The 20,645-nt window shown below is 39.4% G+C and overlaps 3 protein-coding genes across 6 annotated transcripts; 1 reads left to right on the top strand and 2 right to left on the bottom strand.

Annotated features, from left to right (window-relative positions):
• Positions 1-82: 82 nt before the first annotated feature.
• On the bottom strand, positions 83-2,933 carry LOC122035894 (tubulin alpha-3 chain). Its single transcript, XM_042595048.1, has 5 exons — positions 2,724-2,933; positions 1,955-2,169; positions 1,678-1,877; positions 690-1,198; positions 83-593 (listed from the first exon to the last, which is right to left on the bottom strand). The coding sequence occupies exons 1-5, from the start codon at positions 2,834-2,836 to the stop codon at positions 278-280; spliced, it is 1,353 nt and encodes a 450-aa protein (XP_042450982.1). The 5' UTR covers positions 2,837-2,933; the 3' UTR covers positions 83-277.
• Positions 2,934-4,724: 1,791 nt separating this feature from the next.
• Positions 4,725-13,473, top strand: LOC122035906 (probable protein S-acyltransferase 14). 2 transcript variants are annotated; one of them, XM_042595065.1, is made up of 8 exons: positions 4,725-5,124; positions 9,443-9,689; positions 9,795-9,886; positions 10,985-11,108; positions 11,212-11,297; positions 11,370-11,435; positions 12,935-12,974; positions 13,095-13,473. In XM_042595065.1, exons 1-8 carry the CDS (start codon positions 4,915-4,917, stop codon positions 13,178-13,180), a joined length of 951 nt encoding a protein of 316 aa, XP_042450999.1. In that variant the 5' UTR covers positions 4,725-4,914; the 3' UTR covers positions 13,181-13,473. The 2 variants fall into 2 exon arrangements, with proteins under 2 accessions (XP_042450999.1, XP_042451000.1); XM_042595066.1 differs by lacking the exon at positions 12,935-12,974.
• Positions 13,474-14,904: 1,431 nt separating this feature from the next.
• LOC122035891 (B2 protein-like) lies at positions 14,905-20,573 on the bottom strand. Of its 3 annotated transcripts, XM_042595044.1 has the most exons (8): positions 20,360-20,573; positions 18,658-19,021; positions 18,431-18,576; positions 17,013-17,113; positions 16,189-16,272; positions 15,983-16,093; positions 15,307-15,397; positions 14,905-15,191 (listed from the first exon to the last, which is right to left on the bottom strand). In XM_042595044.1, the coding sequence occupies exons 2-7, from the start codon at positions 19,008-19,010 to the stop codon at positions 15,347-15,349; spliced, it is 846 nt and encodes a 281-aa protein (XP_042450978.1). In that variant the 5' UTR covers positions 19,011-19,021; positions 20,360-20,573; the 3' UTR covers positions 14,905-15,191; positions 15,307-15,346. The 3 variants fall into 3 exon arrangements, with proteins under 3 accessions (XP_042450978.1, XP_042450976.1, XP_042450977.1); XM_042595042.1 differs by having other exon boundaries at positions 18,431-19,021; positions 20,360-20,569; XM_042595043.1 differs by having other exon boundaries at positions 14,905-15,187; positions 18,431-19,021; positions 20,360-20,569.
• Positions 20,574-20,645: the final 72 nt, after the last annotated feature.

Raw genomic sequence — 20,645 nt, 5'->3', positions numbered from 1 at the left:
AAGTGAACAAGGCAAGTGTCACACAGGAAGAGAGAAAAAAAACAAAGAAAAAGAGAGATAAAATTCGCTAATCGCTAAGGTATAGCACAATCAAATAGTAGGAATATGAAATGAGGTCGATCACATTGTACGCACAATAGCTAAACCAGTTCTAGCTTACGGTCTTGAACAATCCAAATTTCCAACACAAAACCATGACAAAGCTTCAACCCGATACAATGATCCACGAACCAGAAGGCAAACAAAGAGCAAATTCCAGAATAGCAAACGAGACAACTTAGTAATCTTCAGGCTCTTCACCATCTTCGTCTGCACCTTCAGCACCGACCTCCTCATAGTCCTTCTCGAGAGCAGCCAAATCCTCTCGTGCTTCGGAGAACTCACCTTCTTCCATTCCTTCGCCGACGTACCAGTGGACAAAGGCTCGCTTGGCGTACATGAGATCAAACTTGTGGTCAATTCTCGAGAACACTTCAGCAACAGCAGTGTTGTTACTGATCATGCATACGGCGCGCTGAACCTTGGCCAGGTCACCTCCAGGCACCACAGTCGGCGGCTGATAGTTAATACCGCACTTGAAACCAGTAGGGCACCTCCAAAACATAACAGAGATATAGTAATCAATCAAAAGTACACAAGACGTCAACCTTGCAATTCAAAAACTCATAACAAGTGAACATGTTACTCACCAGTCCACAAACTGGACAGTTCTTTTAGTTTTAATGGTTGCAACGGCAGCATTGACATCCTTAGGCACAACATCTCCACGGTACATCAAACAACAAGCCATGTATTTTCCATGTCTTGGGTCACATTTAGCCATCATACTGGATGGTTCGAACACCGCATTTGTGATTTCAGGAACCGACAATTGCTCATGGTATGCTTTCTCAGCTGAAATAACCGGGGCATACGAGGAGAGCATGAAGTGAATTCTAGGGTATGGGACAAGATTAGTTTGGAACTCCGTGATGTCCACATTAATTGCTCCATCAAATCTTAGAGATGTGGTCAAGGAAGATATGACCTGAGAAATCAATCTGTTGAGGTTGGTATAAGTAGGACGCTCAATATCTAAAGACCTTCGGCAGATATCGTAGATGGCCTCATTGTCTAAAAGCACAGCAACATCAGTGTGCTCAAGCAAAGAATGAGTTGAAAGGACACTGTTATATGGTTCCACAACCGCCGTAGAGACCTACAAGCAAAACAAGGTAAAATGCAAGTGACTTTAGAATACCTATATCAATAAACAAAAAAAGGATGTTAATGCTAATCACACTACCCTTTATGAGATCACGAATCTGTAGGGATGAAAAATAAGAAAGCAGCCCCATATAAAAGGCATCGCCAAAACAAAGATAAACCCAATATACTTCAAGGTTAGCTAGTGGCAACTGATTAAAAACCACAACGATCAGATGAGTATCTTGACACGCCTAAGTAGAACTCCGTAGTTATCAACATTTCGTGACTTGCAAATTGTAATTCTATACTGACTATATATGCATTTATCATGTATAATGTAAGGACAGATAAAACATCACATGGAGCATTGTTTTGTACGATAAAAGACAGATGAAACGCTGCATCACAAGTATATGTGCTTCAACAGACACACGCCTAATTCACTCTACCAAACGAGAGAGTAAGTAAAATTGCAGAAGTTAACAATACCTGAGGAGAAGGATAGATGGTGAACCCAAGCTTCGACTTCTTGCCATAATCAACAGAGAGTCTCTCCAAGAGCAAAGATCCCAAACCAGATCCAGTACCTCCACCAACAGCATTGAAGACTAAAAACCCTTGCAGACCAGTGCAGTTGTCAGCGAGTTTCCTGACGCGATCTAGACAGAGATCTACGATTTCCTTCCCCACTGCATGCCATTAGAAAACACAAGATCAAGTTCCGGGCACAGGACAATTTCATATGCATGCTAGTTTGTAAGGCTACCTGTGTAATGACCCCGGGCAAAGTTATTTGCAGCATCTTCCTTCCCAGAGATGAGCTGCTCGGGATGGAAGAGCTGTCGATAAGTTCCAGTTCTAACTTCGTCAATGACAGTTGGCTCTAGATCCACAAAGATGGCTCGAGGTACATGCTTTCCAGCACCAGTTTCACTGAAGAACGTATTGAAGGCATCGCAAGCCATTCCAACTGTGCTATCACTGAAGAGATCGAGAAGAACATTAGATCAGAAAAACAGAAGAAAGTTGAGATCTTGAACCAGATCTGAAAGCAATGAATGAGATCCGAACTAAACAATCAGCTTGAAAATATCAACAAAATAATTTCGATCACTGAACTACATCTCGGCGTAATAAAAATGTTATCATTCACCATTGCTTCGCCATTTCAAAAATAACTCCCAGCGTTATACGAATTTAAAACAAACCTTAGATTTTTGCCAAGTAAATCCCAAAACCCCAAAATATGGAAATTAAAAGAACAATGAGATAGATAACAACTGAGATTGAAGACCAAATCGAATAAACTCGCATAAGCTTGTATAACATTAATACCTATCTCGAAACAGATCTTGCAGATAAATTATTTAAAAAAAAAACATTATTCAAATTTCAAAATAAAAACCCGAGATCTCACAACAGCGGATACCAAAATGAATATATCTTTATCCTATATCAAAGCTGAGATAATAAAAAAAAAAAAAAGATCTGGCCAAGAACCCATGATTTTGAGAAACCCAATTTGAAGATCTCACCTGGGCATTATACCGTCGGGCTGGATGCCATGCTCGAGACAGTACAACTCCCAACAGGCATTCCCAACCTGGATCCCGGCCTGTCCAATGTGAATGCTGATGATCTCCCTCATCGTTCCTCCCTGAGTGGAAACCTAGCGGACGGATCTAGAACGGAGGCGTCGCGAAGAAGAAACGAAAGAGAAAGGGACGGAATGGGTGCGGCATAGCGTGGGCGAGGAGCGGGGTATTTAATTTGGCGGGATAATCGGATTCAATAATTGCTTTCGAGTCCGGGAACCGCTGGGCCCCACGTTTGGGAGACATCGATGGGCCAGCCTGGCAAGCTATGTTTAGTTTAAAAGGTAAAATATCTCCCGATTATATTTTATATATGAAAAAACAATTATATGTTAAAATCATATATATTATCTATGCCCCCCTAATTATTATATATTTAAAATAAAAATGAAATGCTTAATTTAAATAAATAATCATAAAATAAGATACCTCATATGCTACATTATAATTTTATCTGATATTTACAAAAATTGTAAATATAATATCAATTTCCCGACCCACCCAACTCCATTATGGAAGGGAGCTTGGTTGTCACTAGCTCGAGAGTGACTCTTCAATTGAAAACTATGGAGGAACCACCATGAAGTTATAACAACATTGCCCAAATTAGTAAAGTTAATTTAAGTTAAGAAATATGCCCCTGGTGTTTCTTTAAACCCTATCATTTGCTTGCTTTATTGAGAAGTCATTCTAGAATCAATGCCATCACATGTCACTCACTTAGCTTTACTTGTGCAGTGTCCAAGCCTCCAAGGATGTGTTTGGGAAGTTTGTCTTTTTGCCCAATTGATATATATATTTTTTTGAACATCAGACTGGTTCTTTAAAGCAATTGTCAGCACTACAAATATTTTTATACTATTATTCTAATAAATTCATTCTTCTCTCCTTCAACCCCGCCTGGGCATAGGGCCCCACCTCTGGCGGGACCCTATATTTTTGTATTTTAGTAATTTAAAAAAATAGTAAAGGTTAACTTTCTAAAATAATATGCACGGTTCATTTATTATTTGCTTAAATCCTATTTGCCTGTTATTTTTTATTTTTGGAATGGAAAGATGGACGTCGACGTTTTCTTCTTCATCGAACGATGAATTGTTGTTTCTATACTTCTTTCTCGGACACGCGTAAGCGGATCCTTTGGCAAAATTTATTTAGATTAGTCGTTGATTTGACGTAATTTTTTATTTTATTATTATTTCGTGAGGAATTGAAAATAGTCTAATTCTATGATGGCTCAATTTGCCTCTTTGCTATAGAAATAAATATTTGTAAGTGTAGTATTTTAATAATGATAGTTTTCGAGTGTTTAATGTGCGAGATATTTTTATATTTTTATGGGAAGTAGATTTTTTGGATCGTTTTTTATGATCTATTTGATATATATTGATAAGGATGAATAATTTTCATCTATTTTATAAATAAGGATTATCTATTTGATCAATGCATACAAAAAAAATCATCATCGAATCGCAAAAAATAATTCAAAGGATCCAATATTATTTTTATGTCTATATATATTTAGTTGATTGTGCTGAAATAAAAATTTATTTATTTGTTTGTTTTTTTTGACACTCTTGAAACTGATAGTTTCAATTTGAAAATAGGAAACAAAATTAACTTGTTTTTTTACTATTTTAAACATTTTCTACTTATGTTTTTGGCCCTGAAATGTTTAGATTGGAATATAATATTTTTATTATTATAAATCATAATTTATGTGTTATATTAATAAAATTATTTTTATAATATCAATTTTATTATTTATTATATGAATAGCAGGTTTATTTGTTTTTATCATCCCAATTATATAATTTTCTACTATTTTCCCTTCCTTTATTTGTATTTTTTTAAAAAATATATATATTTGCTTCTATTTTATCTACTAAATTAGTATTTTGGATAAATATTGAAATATTTAGAGCACGTTTAAGACAAAAGCCAGAATGCAAAAGATCTGCCAGACAATTTGTCCCATTATTCATCACCCTCGCCGGATCGATCGCCTTCCTTCGATCCCTTTTCCATGCTCATTCAAAACCCTAAAATTGGATCCTTGAATCAAAGGAAAGGGGAGTGGCGTTGTCCGGAGAAGAGAGAGTAAACGATTCCATTCCGATCCATTCAGGCGATGAGATCTGGGGCTGTCGTCATGGCGTGGAACGTCTTCAAGTTCTGTACCGCGCTGCGGGCTCTCGGTTCGCTCATGATCCTCGTCGTCCTCGGCGTCGTAGGCGCAAGCTATTATGCCGTCGTCGTCTCCAACTACGGGCCGGCCCTCTTCGCCGGAGGTTTCAGCTCACTTCGATCTCTTGCTGTCTTGGTCCCTTTCCATATCCTGGTACTCGATTCAAGTTCCTCAAATTTAGATTATATAGCTTTAAGGATCCATGCAAACAAAACTACCTTTTCTATGCTAATACGGAGCTTCTTATCTTCAATGAACTTTTCTTTAAGTACAATCGATCTACTCAGAATCAAAAGAGCTTTGATTAGAAAGAAAATGACCCCTAACATATTTAGATTAAGTAAAAGTCCTACAGTCTTCAAAAGAATCGTTAACACTGGATGCACTTGGCTAACACTTTATGGCCTCAGCTCTTGTATTGACATGAACATATTTTATTTTATCGGGAGGCTTTGGGATGTTCATGAAATCCCAACCTCTGTATGCTCACGAAATTTACACGAGGTGAGATTTTCGAGTTTCTTTAAATTACAACTCCACCTTTCATGTAAATCTGAGTTGCCAATGATACACAATAATCTATTAATAAACTACCATCTCTTTTTGCATATTAAGAGAAAAATCATGGTTGCTGTTAGCCCCCTAACTTGGTGGCTCGGCTGGACGCGAGGAATTCAGGCAGTGTGGGGTTGTTCAAAGCCCAAGTCTTGCAGGAGACAGACTTGGTATACCAGCGGGCCTGACATGTGCGCAAGACATGCCAAGAAGTGAACCGGCAGTGCGAGGGGACTGTCTAAGCCCAAGTCTGTGGGAGGCAGACTTGGCAAACCAACGGGCGTGGCATGGGCGCAAGCCGTGCCAAGCAGCGGACTGGCTATGCGCGGGGCACTATCTAAGCCCAGCTGTGCAGCAGACAGACTTGCCAAACCAGTGGACATGGCATGGGCGCAAGCCATGCCAAGACTGGCAGTGCGCGGGGCATTGTCCAACCCCAAGTCTGTCTCAGGAGGCAGACTTGGCAAAGAAGCGGGCGTGGCATGTGCGCAAGACATATCAAGCGGCTACTGGAGCGGCAACGTGGGGCTGCCTAAGTCCAAGTCATGCAGAAGGCAAAGACTTGGCAAACAAGTGAGCGTGACATCTGCGCAAGATATGCTAAGCAGCCACGGCAGTGTGGGTCTACCTAAGCCCAAGTCATGTAGAAGGCAAATACTTGACAATCCAACAGCATGGCATGTGTGCAAGGCATGCCAAGCGTTGGAGCGGCGGCGTGGGGCTGCCCAAGACCAAGTCATGCAGAAGACAGACTTGGCAATCTCCCAAGGCCTATGCGCAAGGCATGCCAAATGGTGAAGACTTATGACATTGTGGGGTGCTGTCCAATGCACCAATCATGCAAGAGCAGACTTGGTGATCAAGCGAGCAAGGCATGCGTGCTGGGCATGCCAAGTAGCAACAAAGGAGCGGACAAATGGACTTGTCTGTGGTGCGAACAGATGGACTTGTTCGTGGTGCCAAAGAAGCGGACAGATGTACTTGTACATGGTGCCAAAGAAGTAGAGCCGTTGGATCGACAGATGGACTTGTCGGTAGCGCCAAAGGAGCGAACAGATGGACTTGTTGGTGGTGCCAAAGAAACGGAGCCGTGGGCCGAGCACTTGGCATGCATACAGACTTTGGCGCAGGGCCAAAGAAGCGGAGCCATGGACTGAACGCGGGACGGATAGATGGACTGGTCTGTGGTACCAAAGGTGTGGACAGATGGACTTGTCCGTGGTGCATGTTGACACTTGGCAGGAGCCAATGCATCATGATGATGGGGCAAAGCACAAGGTGTGCAGGCTACCACTTAGCATGGTGCCAATGCAGCCAAGACACGTGGACAAAACGGTTTTGTAGAAGTTGAGTTGGTTTTGTTCATGTGACATTGGTGGTTGGGCCAATTACCATGTAACTTTCCTTGTAACCGCTTGTCTATGCATGATAAATAGACAAGGGGGTCATTGACAATGGAGGAGTGACATAGAAGCAAATCATGGGCAAGATTCTAGGCAAAGTCCAAGGGGGATTTGTCTGGGCGAATCGTGAAGAATTGTGAGCAAGATCGTGAAGGATTTGTATGGACGGATCATGAGCAATTTGTAAACAATTTTGTATTGTTCCACTTGTATTCCTTTGTTATCGGGGTAATAAATGTTGGGAGTTTTCCTGTACTTGTTGATGTTGCTTGCTTGCTTGCTTGTGACTTTTGTTGTGCCTTTGCATTGGGCATTCTTTGTACCTTGGTGGTGCATTCGTTGGAAGGCTGAGTTAAGTGTGGGATTTGATTGTTGCATAGGGAATTTTTGAAGGCTAAAAATTACCCCAAAGTTTGGGTGAAAATTCAACAAAAGATGGCTAGAAGCAACAACGAAATTAGAGAACGGATGACATTGCTCGAAGTCTTATTCAGTTATTTCACGGAGAAAGTTGCTGATTACATTTGATGGGAAAGATTGCCAAGGGGGAGGCTTCAATTGAGCAAATTCGTGGGTCTCTGATGGAGAAACGTGTTCAGATTCACAGAAAAGTGTTGATTTGCCCTCCATTGGGGAGGTTCTCACTGAAGAATTCCAGTAAGTTCGTGCGGACAATGCTGGAGCGAGAGGCTTGCCTTGGGCAACATTCGACGAGGGTGTCAAATTCTTCTAGTGGGGGTGGTTTGTTAGCCCCCTAACTTGGTGGCTCGGCTGGAAGTGAGGAATTCGGGCAGCGCGGAGCTGTCCAAAGCCCAAGTCTTGCAGGAAGCAGACTTGGTATACCAGCAAGCCTGGCATGCGCGCAAGACATGCCAAGAAGTGAACTGGCAGTGCGCGGGGCACTATCTAAACCCAAGGCCGACTTGGCAAACCAGCGGGCGTGGCATGGGCACAAGCCATGCCAAGCAGCGGACTGGCTGTGCGCGGGGCACTGTCCAAGCCCAAGTGGAGGTAAACTTGGCAAATCAGTAGACGTGGCATGGGCGCAAGCCATGCCAAGCAGCGAATTGGCAGTGCGTGGGGCACTGTCTAAGCCCAAGTTTGCAGGAGGTAGACTTGGCAAAGAAGCGGGCGTGACATGTGCGCAAGACATGCCAAGCAACCAGTGGAGCGGCAACGTGGAGCTGCCTAAGCCCAAGTTATGCAGAAGGCAAAGACTTGGCAAACAAGCGAGTGTGGCATGTGCGCAAGGCATGCCAAGCAGCCAGCGGAGCGGTAGCATGGGGTTGCCTAAGTCCAAGTCATGCAGAAGGTAAAGACTTGGCAATCCAACGAGCATGGCATGTGCGCAAAGCATGACAAGCATTAGGGCGGTAGCGTAGGGCTGCCCAAGCCCAAGTCATGCAAAAGGCAGATTTGGCAATGTCCCGAGCATGTCCTATGCGCAAGGCATGCCAAATAGTAGAGACTTGTGACAGTACGCGGGGTGTTGTCCAATGCACTAGTCATGCAAAAGCAGACTTGGTGATCAGGCGAGCAAGGCATCTGTGCTGGGCATGCCAAGCAGCAACAAAGGAGCAAACAGATGAACTTGTCCATGGTGCCAAAGAAATAGACAAATGAACTTGTACGTGGTGCCAAAGAAGTAGAGCCGTTGGGCGAACATTGGGCGGACAAATGGACTTGTCCGTGACGCCAAAGGAGCGGACAAATGGACTTGTCGATGGTGCCAAAGAAACGGAGCCGCAGGTCGAGCACTTGGCATGCATACTTTAGCGCAGGGCCAAAGAAGCGAAGCCATGGTCTGAACACGGGGCAAATAGATGGACTTGTCCGTCGTGCCAAAGGTGAAGACAAATAGACTTGTTCGTGGTGCATGTTGACACTTGGCAGAAGCCAATGCAGCATGATGATGGGGCAAAGCACAAGGTGTGCAGGTTGTCACTTGGCATGGTACCAATGCATCCAAGACATGTGGACAAAACAATTTTGTAGAAGTTGAGTCGGTTTTGTACATGTGGCATTGGTGGTTGGGGCAACTACCATGTAACTTTCCTTGTAACTGCTTGCCTATGCATAATAAATAGGCAAGGGGGTCATTGGCAATGGAGGAGTGACATAGAGGCAAATCATGGGCAAGATTCTAGGTCCATGGGGGATTTGTCTAGGCAAATCATGAAGAATTGTGGGCAAGATCGTGAAGGATTTGTATGGGCGAATCATGAGCGAATTGTAAGTAATTTTGTATTGTTCCACTTGCTTGTGGCTTTTGTTGTGCCTTTGCATTGGACATTCTTTGTACCTCGGTGGTGCATTCGTTGGAAGGCTGAGTCGAGCGTGGAACTTGATTGCCGCGTAGGGAATTTTTTGAAGGCGAAAATTTACCCCTGCTTAGTTGGAATTACCAAATGAGAACTTTTGATGAAAGGATTTCGAAGGGAGAACTTGTTTTCTTCTATCTATGTAGTTATATCTGTGCATTTCATCTCTCACTAAGATATTTGGCTACACAGTTGGGATTACTTCTGTGGGCCTATTTCTCCGTGGTACTTACAGACCCTGGCAGTGTGCCCTCAAATTGGAAGCCCGCTGTAGATGAGGAGATTGCTGAAACTGCTCCGTTAACTGGCACAGAGTTCAGTGGCAATATTCTAAATTTGCAACAACCTGGATCTCTTACAGACACAGGAAGTCCAAAAATAAGATACTGCAGGAAGTGCAATCAGTTGAAACCACCTCGCTGCCATCACTGTTCTGTTTGTAAGACCATGCACTTAATTTTTGCTAATGAGAAGTTCGCTGAATTTCTCTATCATTGGTTTTATTATCTATCTGCCTCTTGTTTGATATTAATCCTTATTTTAGGTGGTAGATGTGTACTTAAGATGGATCACCATTGTGTGTGGGTCGTCAATTGTGTGGGGGCTTTAAACTATAAATTCTTTCTACTTTTTCTGGTAAGTTTATCAGTTCCTGTCTCTTCTCTTATTTTGCTAAAATATCTGGGATTCTTGCTGAAAAAAATTGCCAGTGCAAAAGCCATGAATTGGATTTCTCCTATGCTTCTAGTGAATTACTATATGCTTGCGGCATTGTTGGATGGATCTAAAATGTTAATTTCATAGTTTCCTTTTCCAACTTCCCATCATTACTTGATTGTATAAGTCATATAAATAAGTTTAAAACTTTGAAGCTCCCAGATAAGTTGATCTTACTTTTAGTTGAATTGAATCAAATTGATTGCATGACAAATTGGGATTTCTTGCTTGCCATGATTAACTTGCTGGGGGTCTGTTTTCATCAAGTCTCAGCACCATGGCCAATTTTTCACATGGCTAAGTTATCTTTAATTGCTACTATGAATAATTTTAATTTGTATGGAGTAAAAGGATTTCAAGAGCAAGCTGTGGGAAATATGGATTGGAATAACTATGTTTGTTATCTTAAGCACATGAACACGAAGCTTAGTTACCCTTTTATTATGTCAAGATTGGTAAGATAATATGCTCCATTTTCTCCATCTCTTGTTGTATTATTCAAGGTTCTAGATTCCTGGTGTGATAGCCACAAGTCAAATAAGAAGAGATCAAATTTGACTAATTTATAGACTCACTATATTATAGGCTTTGCACCGAGTTCAATGTAGAGATACGATCCATATGGCGGACTCGAAATAGTTGTGACTAACACAACATTGCAATTATGATGATTATAGGCTGACCATCTTCTTATATTTTTTTCCTATAGAAAATCTGAATAGGAAGGGCTCACAGCCAAGCGTTGCTTGGAGTTATTCTTGTTCCCCTGGTTCTTATGTTTAACTTTATGAGAACCTATTGACATAGGATTAAATATATATACCTCTTATTTTCCATTTTTGTTTTTCATTTATATTCAGCACATGCAAAATTAATTGTAGTAATTTGCTTGTCAAACAAAGGAACTATCTTAATGTGGATGCTAATACCTAAATCTAGATACTGACTATTAAGATTTGATTTAATCTGCTGACAGCATTGGTTCATCGTACTATCCATTTCTTCTTTTGGATGCAGTTTTACACATTTCTTGAGACATCTCTTGTCACCCTTTCACTCTTTCCCCATTTTATTGCTTTCTTTAAAGATGTGGAGATACCCGGGACACCAGGAACACTCGCAACTACTTTTCTCGCATTTGGTATGCACACTTCATTTTTATTATGAAAATAGTAACTTTTATTTGGGACATCTGTTTGCTTTTTCTACTTTACAGTGTACTGACAAGGATTGTTTTGTTTCAGTATTGAATCTGGCATTTGCATTAAGTGTCATGGGATTTCTGATCATGCACGTCTCTTTAGTAATGAAGAATACAACAACAATTGAGGTATGTAACTTTGCAAATGAAATGCCAGTTTTTAGGTGCATTTCCAATGGCTAACATCCTTATGTACATCAGGCATATGAGAAAAAAACAACTCCAAATTGGGAGTATGATCTTGGCCGAAAGAAGAATTTCGAACAGGTTAGAAGTTCTTTTGCCTGTATCAGCACCTTCATTGGCACTTTTGGTACCTAACATTTTCATTAATTTCAGTTTTTCTATCCATTCACTGGCTTTGACAATTATGTCAAGGAAAAAATAATTTCTTCATCTCACTTGACCTGCCCATCACATTCAGTTCCATCTGCTCACTTTGCTCGACTAGTCTGCCGACATGTCTATTCTGCTTGGTTGTCTGTCAGACTGGTTTTGCTGGCTCAGAGTTCATATTTTCTGAAGGGTTGAATAAAATAAGAATATGATTCTCTTTTTGAGAATAAAGTAAACAAAAATTACCTGGAATTGTGCAATAAATAGTTATTCCATGTGAACAAGGAATCGCAATTTTGTTGCCCAATCGGCATAAATAGTTATTCACAATTTTGTGAATATTAATATTTCAAACTCTTTTGCAACTAAACAAAGTAATACTTTCCATACAAATTCATAGGAAATAGAATTAGTTATTAATAGAAACCAAAGGCACCAAAATAGTTCCACTACAAGATCTTCGTCCTGATTGCTTGTTGCCCAGATATTGTTGATATACATTCCTAATTCAAAATCTTATGGTGGTTCACAAGGATTTAACACCAATTGGATTGAAATTTCTGTACAAGAAAATGAGTTTAAACTCACTGATGGCAGAGTGACTAGCATGGATCTGATTATATCTGGCTGTATGTTGGTTCAGAACATTTAGAAAAATTGAAAAAAAAAATTAACTTCTAAAGCATGGCCTTGTGTATCAGTGTTATGATCCTGTATGCCCTCAGCTTGCCAAAGCCTTATAGGTGCTTGCACAACGTAAGTCACATTCCATGTGGGTTCCTGTATCCTTTGGTCTCAATCAACACAGAAAAGCACAAGTTACAGAGCATCAACCAGAATTGTAGCTGTTAGGGATTGATTTTTTGTTTGACTAGAGATCAGCTAGCGTACTTGGCTGGCAGGTTGGCATTTGTGATGCATATGGTTGGTAAATTCATCTGATGTGCTCATTAGATTCACCTGTCCTCTCCCTTGTTGGTATAGGACACTGATATATATGCATATGGTTGATTGCTTCCTCGACAGGCATTCAAAATCGACAATAAATACTGGATTATTCCCCATTCATGTAGGGCCATCAGATCAGGACTTCTTCAGTAAAAATAAACTTGAATAACTGAGACTTTCTGAAGGCTATTAGTAACTCTATGCCATCTCTGTTATAATTCTGATGCTGAAGGGTCAGCTGACCCTAAATTTTTTAGAAAAATGCTTCTTTCTCAATGGTGATCAGTCATTGTATCCATAGTTCTGCATCTTTTTCAGCCAAATCATGATTTCCTTCTGCTTCCCCTGGTTGTTGAACCTGACCAACCCAACTCTTTTCCTTGCCCACTTGGCCTCTCACAACATTCCTCTTCTGTGTAGTCACTTGAATGAAGACACTCAACCAACCTTTCCTAAATTCACACTACTGGCCTTCTTTTCAGGTCTTCATTTACCAATTGATCTGGATGATGTATTGTTTCGGTGAGTAATGCATAGGAGTTGGCGAATACTTTTGGCATGCGCATCAGACCTCACATCTCTCCCTCTTTTGGTTTACAACATGGATCTATGAACATTTGGTTATGATTGCTTCTTTGACAGGTATTTGGAACCGACAAGAAATACTGGTTCATTCCTGCATACTCAGAGGAGGATTTGCGACGAATGCCTGCTCTGCAAGGATTTGAATACCCCACCAAATCATATCTGGATACACATTAGCTCCCAAAGTTCAACTTTGCAACAAAAATTATAATTCAGGAAGCAGAATTGCACATGAGAAATAACTTTGTACATGTTAACTGGAGGCCATGCGTCTAACTTCGCCAAGTTTCCCTCCGGCATTGATCTCTGCCTTCAAAAAAATTTAACATTAAAGGCCAAAGAAACTTACATTAGTGGATGTATGGCATTAAAAAGTTGTTTTCTAGAATTATTAGTTTTTTACTGTTGCGATAATATATATATGTAGTTACCGTCAGTTTTTACGTCTTGATAAGTGGTAGGGTTCTATTTTTCTTGTGCTCAAGAAAGAATGAATTTATTTTATCTGTCAAAGTTTATCTTCATTGCCTTCCTCATCACAATTCATTCGAAAAATGCATTTACAGGAAGCGAAATCAATTAGCACACTTGGTAGCATGGATGCCTTTTCCCAGAATCTGAGGGTGCTAGTCTCATCTCAGTGATTCTCGACAATTCCAAACCAGCATGGCTTAGACCTGTCCACGGGCTGAGTCTATCCAGCCCGGGTCTATAATAGGTTGGTTATCGGTTGACTTGGTTAATGGGTCTGAATCGTAATCGGCCCGGGGCCGGGTTGGTTATGGTGGCTCAATTAATCGAAACTGCCATTTCACCGGGCTAATTACGGTTCAAGACTCAATTAACCATCGGTTCAAATGACTAGGCGGTTCAATTGAATTTCATATAATATAGATTGTTTATTTATTTATTTATTTATTAAATTTTAATATAAATAATATATTTGTTTGAACGGGCTGATCAATTGATTTTTTTTTAATTGATATTGTCTAGATTTGAACCTGATTTTATTCCGATAGTTTATAACATATTGATATCTTAATTATTTAATCATGTTCTTTTCATACATATAAAAAAACAAAAGTAATAGTGCAAATAATAATAATTTATAAATTATTAGTTAATTTAGAAAGTTTTGTTAGTTAATTTATAATTTTAATTTATAAATTAAAACATGGATCAATTTTAAAAAAAAAAATCTTCCACCATTTAGTTATTTGGTGGTTGACTATAAATTAATCTGATATATCTTTTTTTATATAATTCATGGACGGTTTGTGAGGGATGTTTGAGATAAGGGTAATTATTTTTAATGGGTAATTAAATGTCCCTAATGTGTTTTTATGAGGCCCAATATTACTTACTGATGAGCCCAATATTAATACGCCATAGGCGGCCCAATTTCGTCCATTGATGTTCCGGAAATCATCTCAAAGTTGTCTAGGTGGTTCAATCGAATGGGCTGTAAATCGCCCCACTAATGGCCGTATCTTAGCGCAATATTGTTCATTAATGGGATATGATTAATCTAATGTTGTCCACTAATGGGCAATTAAATTGCCTACTATTGGGCCTTTAGCCCCAGTAATAGGCCGTATTGGGGCCTAGAGTTCAAAATGGACGATTGCCAGACGAATGTTTCCTTTAATGAGTCTGCTAACGGCCCAATTATGTCACAATGAACCGTAAATGGCCATGTACTTTTAATTGATAGCGACTAAATTAGACGTGATTTGTCTACAAGTTTATTAATGCGGCCCACACGTCTGAAAATATTCGGCTGTTTCTAGGTACAATCTGCAAGGCCAATGCTAATAAAAACTAGGCCATGATTGCGCTGGGCTATCTCAGCGTAGCAGGTAAGAAATTAGAAAACAGAACTAGTTGAATTTTTAAAGGGTAAAATATAGCAATAAACATACGGCATTTTGCATCAAGTGCAACCAAACTAAGACGAAACGTGGCAAAACAGACCACCGATGCGCAACAAGGGAAGAACAAAGCAGCCACAGAATATACGTTCGTCCCAGATTCTTCCGGGAATTCATCATCGTTGGTGCACATCTATTAATGCTACCCCTTATTTCTTACAAACAAGCACATAATACATACTAAACCTCCTTTGTACCTGGGTGGCCTTAGGCATCCTTCTATCTTCATGAACCACAGTGCACCGGAATGGATCGCATGGAGGAGCAAATCACACAGTAGAATAACCTATATTACTGCTTATACTGAAGGCATAGAAACACAATGATGTCTTACGCACCTCAATTTTTGAGATTTCTGCTTCGAACAGATTGTGCTAGCTAGAGCCTTATATGCCCCTCTTTCTCACACAAGTCCAACAGCTGCAAAGTCTGATCACAAGAATAGAAGAGAAACACAAATCAGTATTCATGGATTTAGCAAATAGCAATAGCGTACACTGCCTTATTTCGTAGTGGCAAAGGTTTCTTTTATTGCTAAGTTCCTAGTATATGGTACATGGGAATACATTGTTCTCTCCACGTCACATTTTAAATTAATTGTTCATTCACATCAGTTAGAATTTTGGTGAGAATAGCAGCGTCCAACTTTTTAACTCTGCGTTTAGCTCACCTACCCAACCTGATTGATCATGTGGCCTTCCGAGCCCAATCAACGTAACTGACCCAACCAGCCCGCTTGGGTCACTGGTATATGGTCTGTCTGCCCAACTGTCTATATCAGTCCTGACCAACTAGTCTAATTAGTCATTCCTTATAAATAGAAAATCACAATTTCATAGGAGTTGGTATTCGAATTCATTTCTTCAAAAGAAAAAAAAAATCTATGGAAATTTATAGGAACCAAATGCATCATAAATTTCTTCCACAAACAAAATCACTTCTAGTATGGCAAAGAAGGGAAAGAAGAAATATCAGCAAATAATGAAAGCATAATCAAGTGAATCAACTTATTACCTCAGAGATAGAGAGTTCAAGGCGAAACTTTGGGCCATCATAGTGATATAAAACTGGCCGAAATGCATCTTCTTCAAGAGCCTTACAAAGCTTTCTAACACGAATCCTCACCTAATAATTTTCATCAAATAGAGAATTTTAATGTAGAATACGATGCAAGGGAAAATGGATACTTTCATTAGGTAAGTCTCAGATCATTATTATACCTGTGCAGGAAACCTGGAAACGCCTTTGCACTTTTTGTCCTCCCAAGCTGTTGGATCAATGTTAGAGCCCCCAAAACTCGCAGCCTTTAAGCAGATAGAAAAAAGACATGAAGCAAACATGACCATGATTTGACTGAAATATTCTTACTAAATCATCCTGATGCAATCAAATCACGACAAATAGTGGAGTCTGCTAATCAGGCTTAGTTTTGAGATGGCTAGCTACATAAAGCTAAAGGTGGAGAGCAGCAGGTGAGGAGAGATTGTGAGGGGCTTGAGTTCATGCTAAGAAGGTAAGGCTCCCAGGGTAGATGTAATTTGGCCAAGTTATTAACTGCTCGTCAGAGATGTGTTGGATTTGGTGAGTCTAGATTGGGTTTGAGATAAGGTGAAATGGTGGTATATCTAGGACTGCTGTGAAGTTTATGGCGAAGGTTTGAGCTTAAGTGGAGATAAAGAGGAAGGTCTGGGTGGAAGTGGGACTGCTGATGATGGAGGTTCACCCACATCACCTCCATAAGATAGTATGCCTTCAATAAATAAAACACTAGGTTTATGGTACACCCTATATTGACTGCTGCATTGCTTCTGCCAAAGGCGATAAAACTTGCAGTATTCACCTAAAGACATCTTCAATACTGAAGGTAATTATTTGAAAATATGCAAACCTCAAATAAACCCTAAACCCTAAAACCCTAAAACACTAGGTTTATGGTACACCCTATATTGACTGCTGCATTGCTTCTGCCACAGGTGATAAAACTTGGAGTTTACACCTAAAGACATCTTCAATACTGAAGGTAATTATTTGAAAATATGCAAACCTCAAATATCCCGTGCAATTGGTGAGTGGTATAATTGTAGAGAAAGAGTGGCAATCCTGGAGTAATGGCACGGACTGAGTCACGGTATCTAGGAGGTAATCCTGCAAGTGTAATTTCAAAAAGCTGAAAATTTTTATAACTTGATGGAAATATAAATTGTCCATTATGAAGTGGCTACACAAATGTAAAACTAACTAAAAGTTAACAGACACGAAACATTCACACTTGGATAGTAGATAAAAGCATTTACAGCTACTTGATGGGATGGGTATTTACAGGTAATTGATCTAAATATTTAGGAGCAATAGAAAGAAAAAGGATAGTAACCAATGACAAGGAGAAAAGAAAAAGATGATGCAAATCAAAGTAAAGAATTGATTGAAATTGTAGTCCAATGGTTTTGGCATTTTGGCGGTGATGAGTACTTCAGTTCACTCATACACGGTATATATATCACCGTTATATTAGTAAAATGTAAAATAATTGGCCAAACAATGATGAAATTTATTGTAAGACCTTCTAAAGGAATCAATTGCATCAAAACCTAAAAAGATGTTTACGGCATAGAGATTAGCAAATATGCAGAATGTTAGCTGAGGGACGGAACACAAAACTAAAAGTAGCGGTCTCTCGTAGAAAGCTAATGATCATATAAGTTAAACATTTGACAATTACAATTGCCACAAAGAATCATTTAGTGCTACACATGCTGTCTAGATTTTAAGCTACCTCTAACTAGAATGAACCATGCCTTTATACGCAAGTAGCAATCAAGGATTTCGTGTAAGATATTTACCAAGTAAGCGAAGTAAATGACTGGAAAAGATAGAATTGTTCTAGTTGCATATATGGGCACACAGTCTTTTAGCTTGACATACAGATTAGGAAATATCCTATAACAATTGGAAAAATATAGCAAGACAAAAAAGAAATAAAAAGCAGTTCACTATGACCTGGAATCCCATTGTAATCTTGTACTTGTAAAACCGAAATGCCAGTGGTACAGACTTGATCTTATTTCAAAATAATAAGATAATGCAGAATATATTTATCCCAAAAGAGATAAATTGACTGACAAGTTTTACAGTAAGCCAAAAAAAAAGAGTCCAGAATGACATGCCACTAGATATGCAATCAGTCTAAACAGGCAAATAAAAAAAAACTTTCCATGTGATATTCACAAGTAACATATAGCATAAATTAAATATACATGTCATGGGTCTAAATTCCAAGTAAAATAAATAACATGCAGAAGATAACGTGCCTAGGGTTGTATCCTGATTAATTCGTTAATTATAGCTGGATGTATCATCAAGCAAACAATACTTTAGCTATGTCAAAATGCAAAATAATTGCAAAAGTCAGATCACAACCAAGATTCACAAATTGATCGAAGATTCAAAGCTAAAAGATCATACCGAAAAGTTGTCGTTTGAGATCATCTTGCATAGTATCATTGTTGCAAACAAAGATATAACCACCAAGAATTTCATTTCTTGGGAGCATCTCTGTTGAGGGTAATGTCTTAAACCTCTTGTCAACAATAGCATTGTTGTTGCAGTTGCTGTTGCCATTGATGTTGCTGTAAGTGTTAGTATCATTCTTATTGTAGTTGACTTCTTTGTTGGCAGAGTTCTTAGCATACTTGTTAATATAGTCCAACTTGAAGCTATTGATCTCGTTAGCATTGTTTTTCTGGTACGCATTGCTCATGCTATAAGCACCATGGAAGAGACTCTTCACAGGAGCATCATTTATCTTCAGATCCAGATTCATAAGTCCAAGATTGATGCTATCGAGTTTGTTATCCTCATGGTACTCAACCTTGTTGTATGCTTTAGCTTCAATAACATTTTTCGGGTAGTCCAAATTATTTTGGCGGCCAACTTTTGACCTTGTCAGTTCAGCCAGCTTGGAGGTCATAACAGACCATTGATAATCCTCTGAATTTTTTGTTTGACCTCGGAATTCATCTCCCAATTTCCAGAGGCTATCCATCTTTGACAAACCTAATAATTTAAAGAAGAAAAAATAGTTCATGTTATTTAAAGGTGATGATCAATCTAGCTACACAACAAGCCAACAAAAACAAAGGAGAACAAACAATCTGTCCATGTTTTATCAAACCTTAGTGTATATCAAAGGAAAGCAAGCCATATTATCTAATTGTGATGAGCAGTCTAACTACACAACACAATCATCAGCTAGTCATCTTCATCTCTATAATGCTCTCCAAACAGCAGAGCTTATGCATAAGAATCAAAGTTGTTATTGACATGTGGATATCAACACCCAAGAAAATTTTCGTGGTAAGAAGATTTTTCTGGTTTAAGCATCACAAATCATCAACAATAACCATCTATGAGACAACCTGTGACGCACTATCTAAGACAGTGATACTTCTTAAAAAACCTAGATCATTCAATTAAATAAACAGATGCAAATAATGCTCCCCAAATCACCTTCTAAAATTGTGTTTATATATATATATATAACCTCAAGGTGTTGGTTACAGAATTGGAAACCGAGTCCACTGTCTAACTGCGTTCAACAACAAAATTAAGCAACAAAAACGAACAAAACAAATAAGAGAAGAGAATTTGTTTTAGTGAAATTCCAACTAAGAAAATCTAGATCTTGACTAATTCCAAGCTTAATCTGCTCGCAGATCGAACAAAACAACCAGTAGGGAAACAAGCACAACGATTCAAATAATGTCTGGAAATCACCTTCTAAAGCTGAAACACATGAACTCGGGATCAAAAAGCTGGCTATACATACTAGAAAATCGACACCCACTGCCTAACCTCTTTGAACAGACAATTTAAACAACAGGAAACAAGCGAAACGAACAAGAGGAGATAACCATTTACAGTGAAATTCCAACTGAGAAAGCCCAGATCTCAACTAAGTCCAATTTCAAAGATCAATATTGGAGCCAACAAACGACAGGTTGGGCCAAGATTCGCATTAAGATGCAAATACTCCCATGAAAATTACCTTCTAAAACCTAAACACAAAAATCCAATCTAATAAAGTTGGTTTCGCCGACTAGAAAATCGATCCCACTGTCTAACCTCAACAACAAATCTAGAAAACAGGAAACGAACAGAACAAACGAGAGACAATGTCTTTTAGTGAATTCCAACTGAGAGAGTCCAGATCTAGACTAAGTTTAAACTTGCAGATCGAGATTTGTTCAAACAAACAACAAGTAGGGTAACAAGATTCGCACAGGGAACTCAGCTAAGATCTTCGAATTCTAGATTTCGACCAAATCGAACTCGCAGATAATAACGAGGCAAACAAACAACCGGTAGGGCAACAAGATTCGCACTAGAACTCACCCCGACTCGAAGCACGAAGACGAAATCTGGATCTAGTAGGATTTGCGGAAGTAATAACCTTGAAAATCCTAGCTACTTCTAGAGATCGATGGAGAGGGAGCGAACCACCCTCTCCTATTCGTGTAGTTTCTCCTCTACGAGAAGAAAAAGAGGAAAGCAATCGTTTACTTGACGGAGCTCATCATATTCCAGAGAGAAGTTGACCTGTATATCCTTCGCGTTGGAGATATTTACTTTGCAACTACTTAAAATTTTCTGTGGCTTCTTGTTTTTCTAAAGCCCTTTC

This window comes from Zingiber officinale, unplaced genomic scaffold, assembly GCF_018446385.1.
Source record: "Zingiber officinale cultivar Zhangliang unplaced genomic scaffold, Zo_v1.1 ctg125, whole genome shotgun sequence".
In the NCBI taxonomy this organism is placed as follows: Eukaryota; Viridiplantae; Streptophyta; class Magnoliopsida; order Zingiberales; family Zingiberaceae; genus Zingiber; species Zingiber officinale.
This window is presented reverse-complemented; position numbering and strand designations above follow the sequence as displayed.

Excerpts from the sequence above, each read along its gene's own strand:
- LOC122035894 (XM_042595048.1), bottom strand. The coding sequence starts at position 2,836 with ATGAGGGAGATCATCAGCATTCACATTGGACAGGCCGGGATCCAGGTT. Across the intron at positions 1,878-1,954 it reads TGCCCGGGGTCATTACACAG|TGGGGAAGGAAATCGTAGAT; the intron begins GTAGCCTTACAA and ends AATGGCATGCAG. Across the intron at positions 594-689 it reads ACTGTCCAGTTTGTGGACTG|GTGCCCTACTGGTTTCAAGT; the intron begins GTGAGTAACATG and ends TATGTTTTGGAG.
- LOC122035906 (XM_042595065.1), top strand. The coding sequence starts at position 4,915 with ATGAGATCTGGGGCTGTCGTCATGGCGTGGAACGTCTTCAAGTTCTGT. Across the intron at positions 9,887-10,984 it reads AATTCTTTCTACTTTTTCTG|TTTTACACATTTCTTGAGAC; the intron begins GTAAGTTTATCA and ends TTTTGGATGCAG. Across the intron at positions 12,975-13,094 it reads CTGGATGATGTATTGTTTCG|GTATTTGGAACCGACAAGAA; the intron begins GTGAGTAATGCA and ends CTTCTTTGACAG.
- LOC122035891 (XM_042595042.1), bottom strand. The coding sequence starts at position 19,010 with ATGGATAGCCTCTGGAAATTGGGAGATGAATTCCGAGGTCAAACAAAA. Across the intron at positions 16,273-17,012 it reads AATTGCACGGGATATTTGAG|GCTGCGAGTTTTGGGGGCTC; the intron begins GTTTGCATATTT and ends ATCTGCTTAAAG. Across the intron at positions 15,398-15,982 it reads TTGAACTCTCTATCTCTGAG|ACTTTGCAGCTGTTGGACTT; the intron begins GTAATAAGTTGA and ends TCTTGTGATCAG.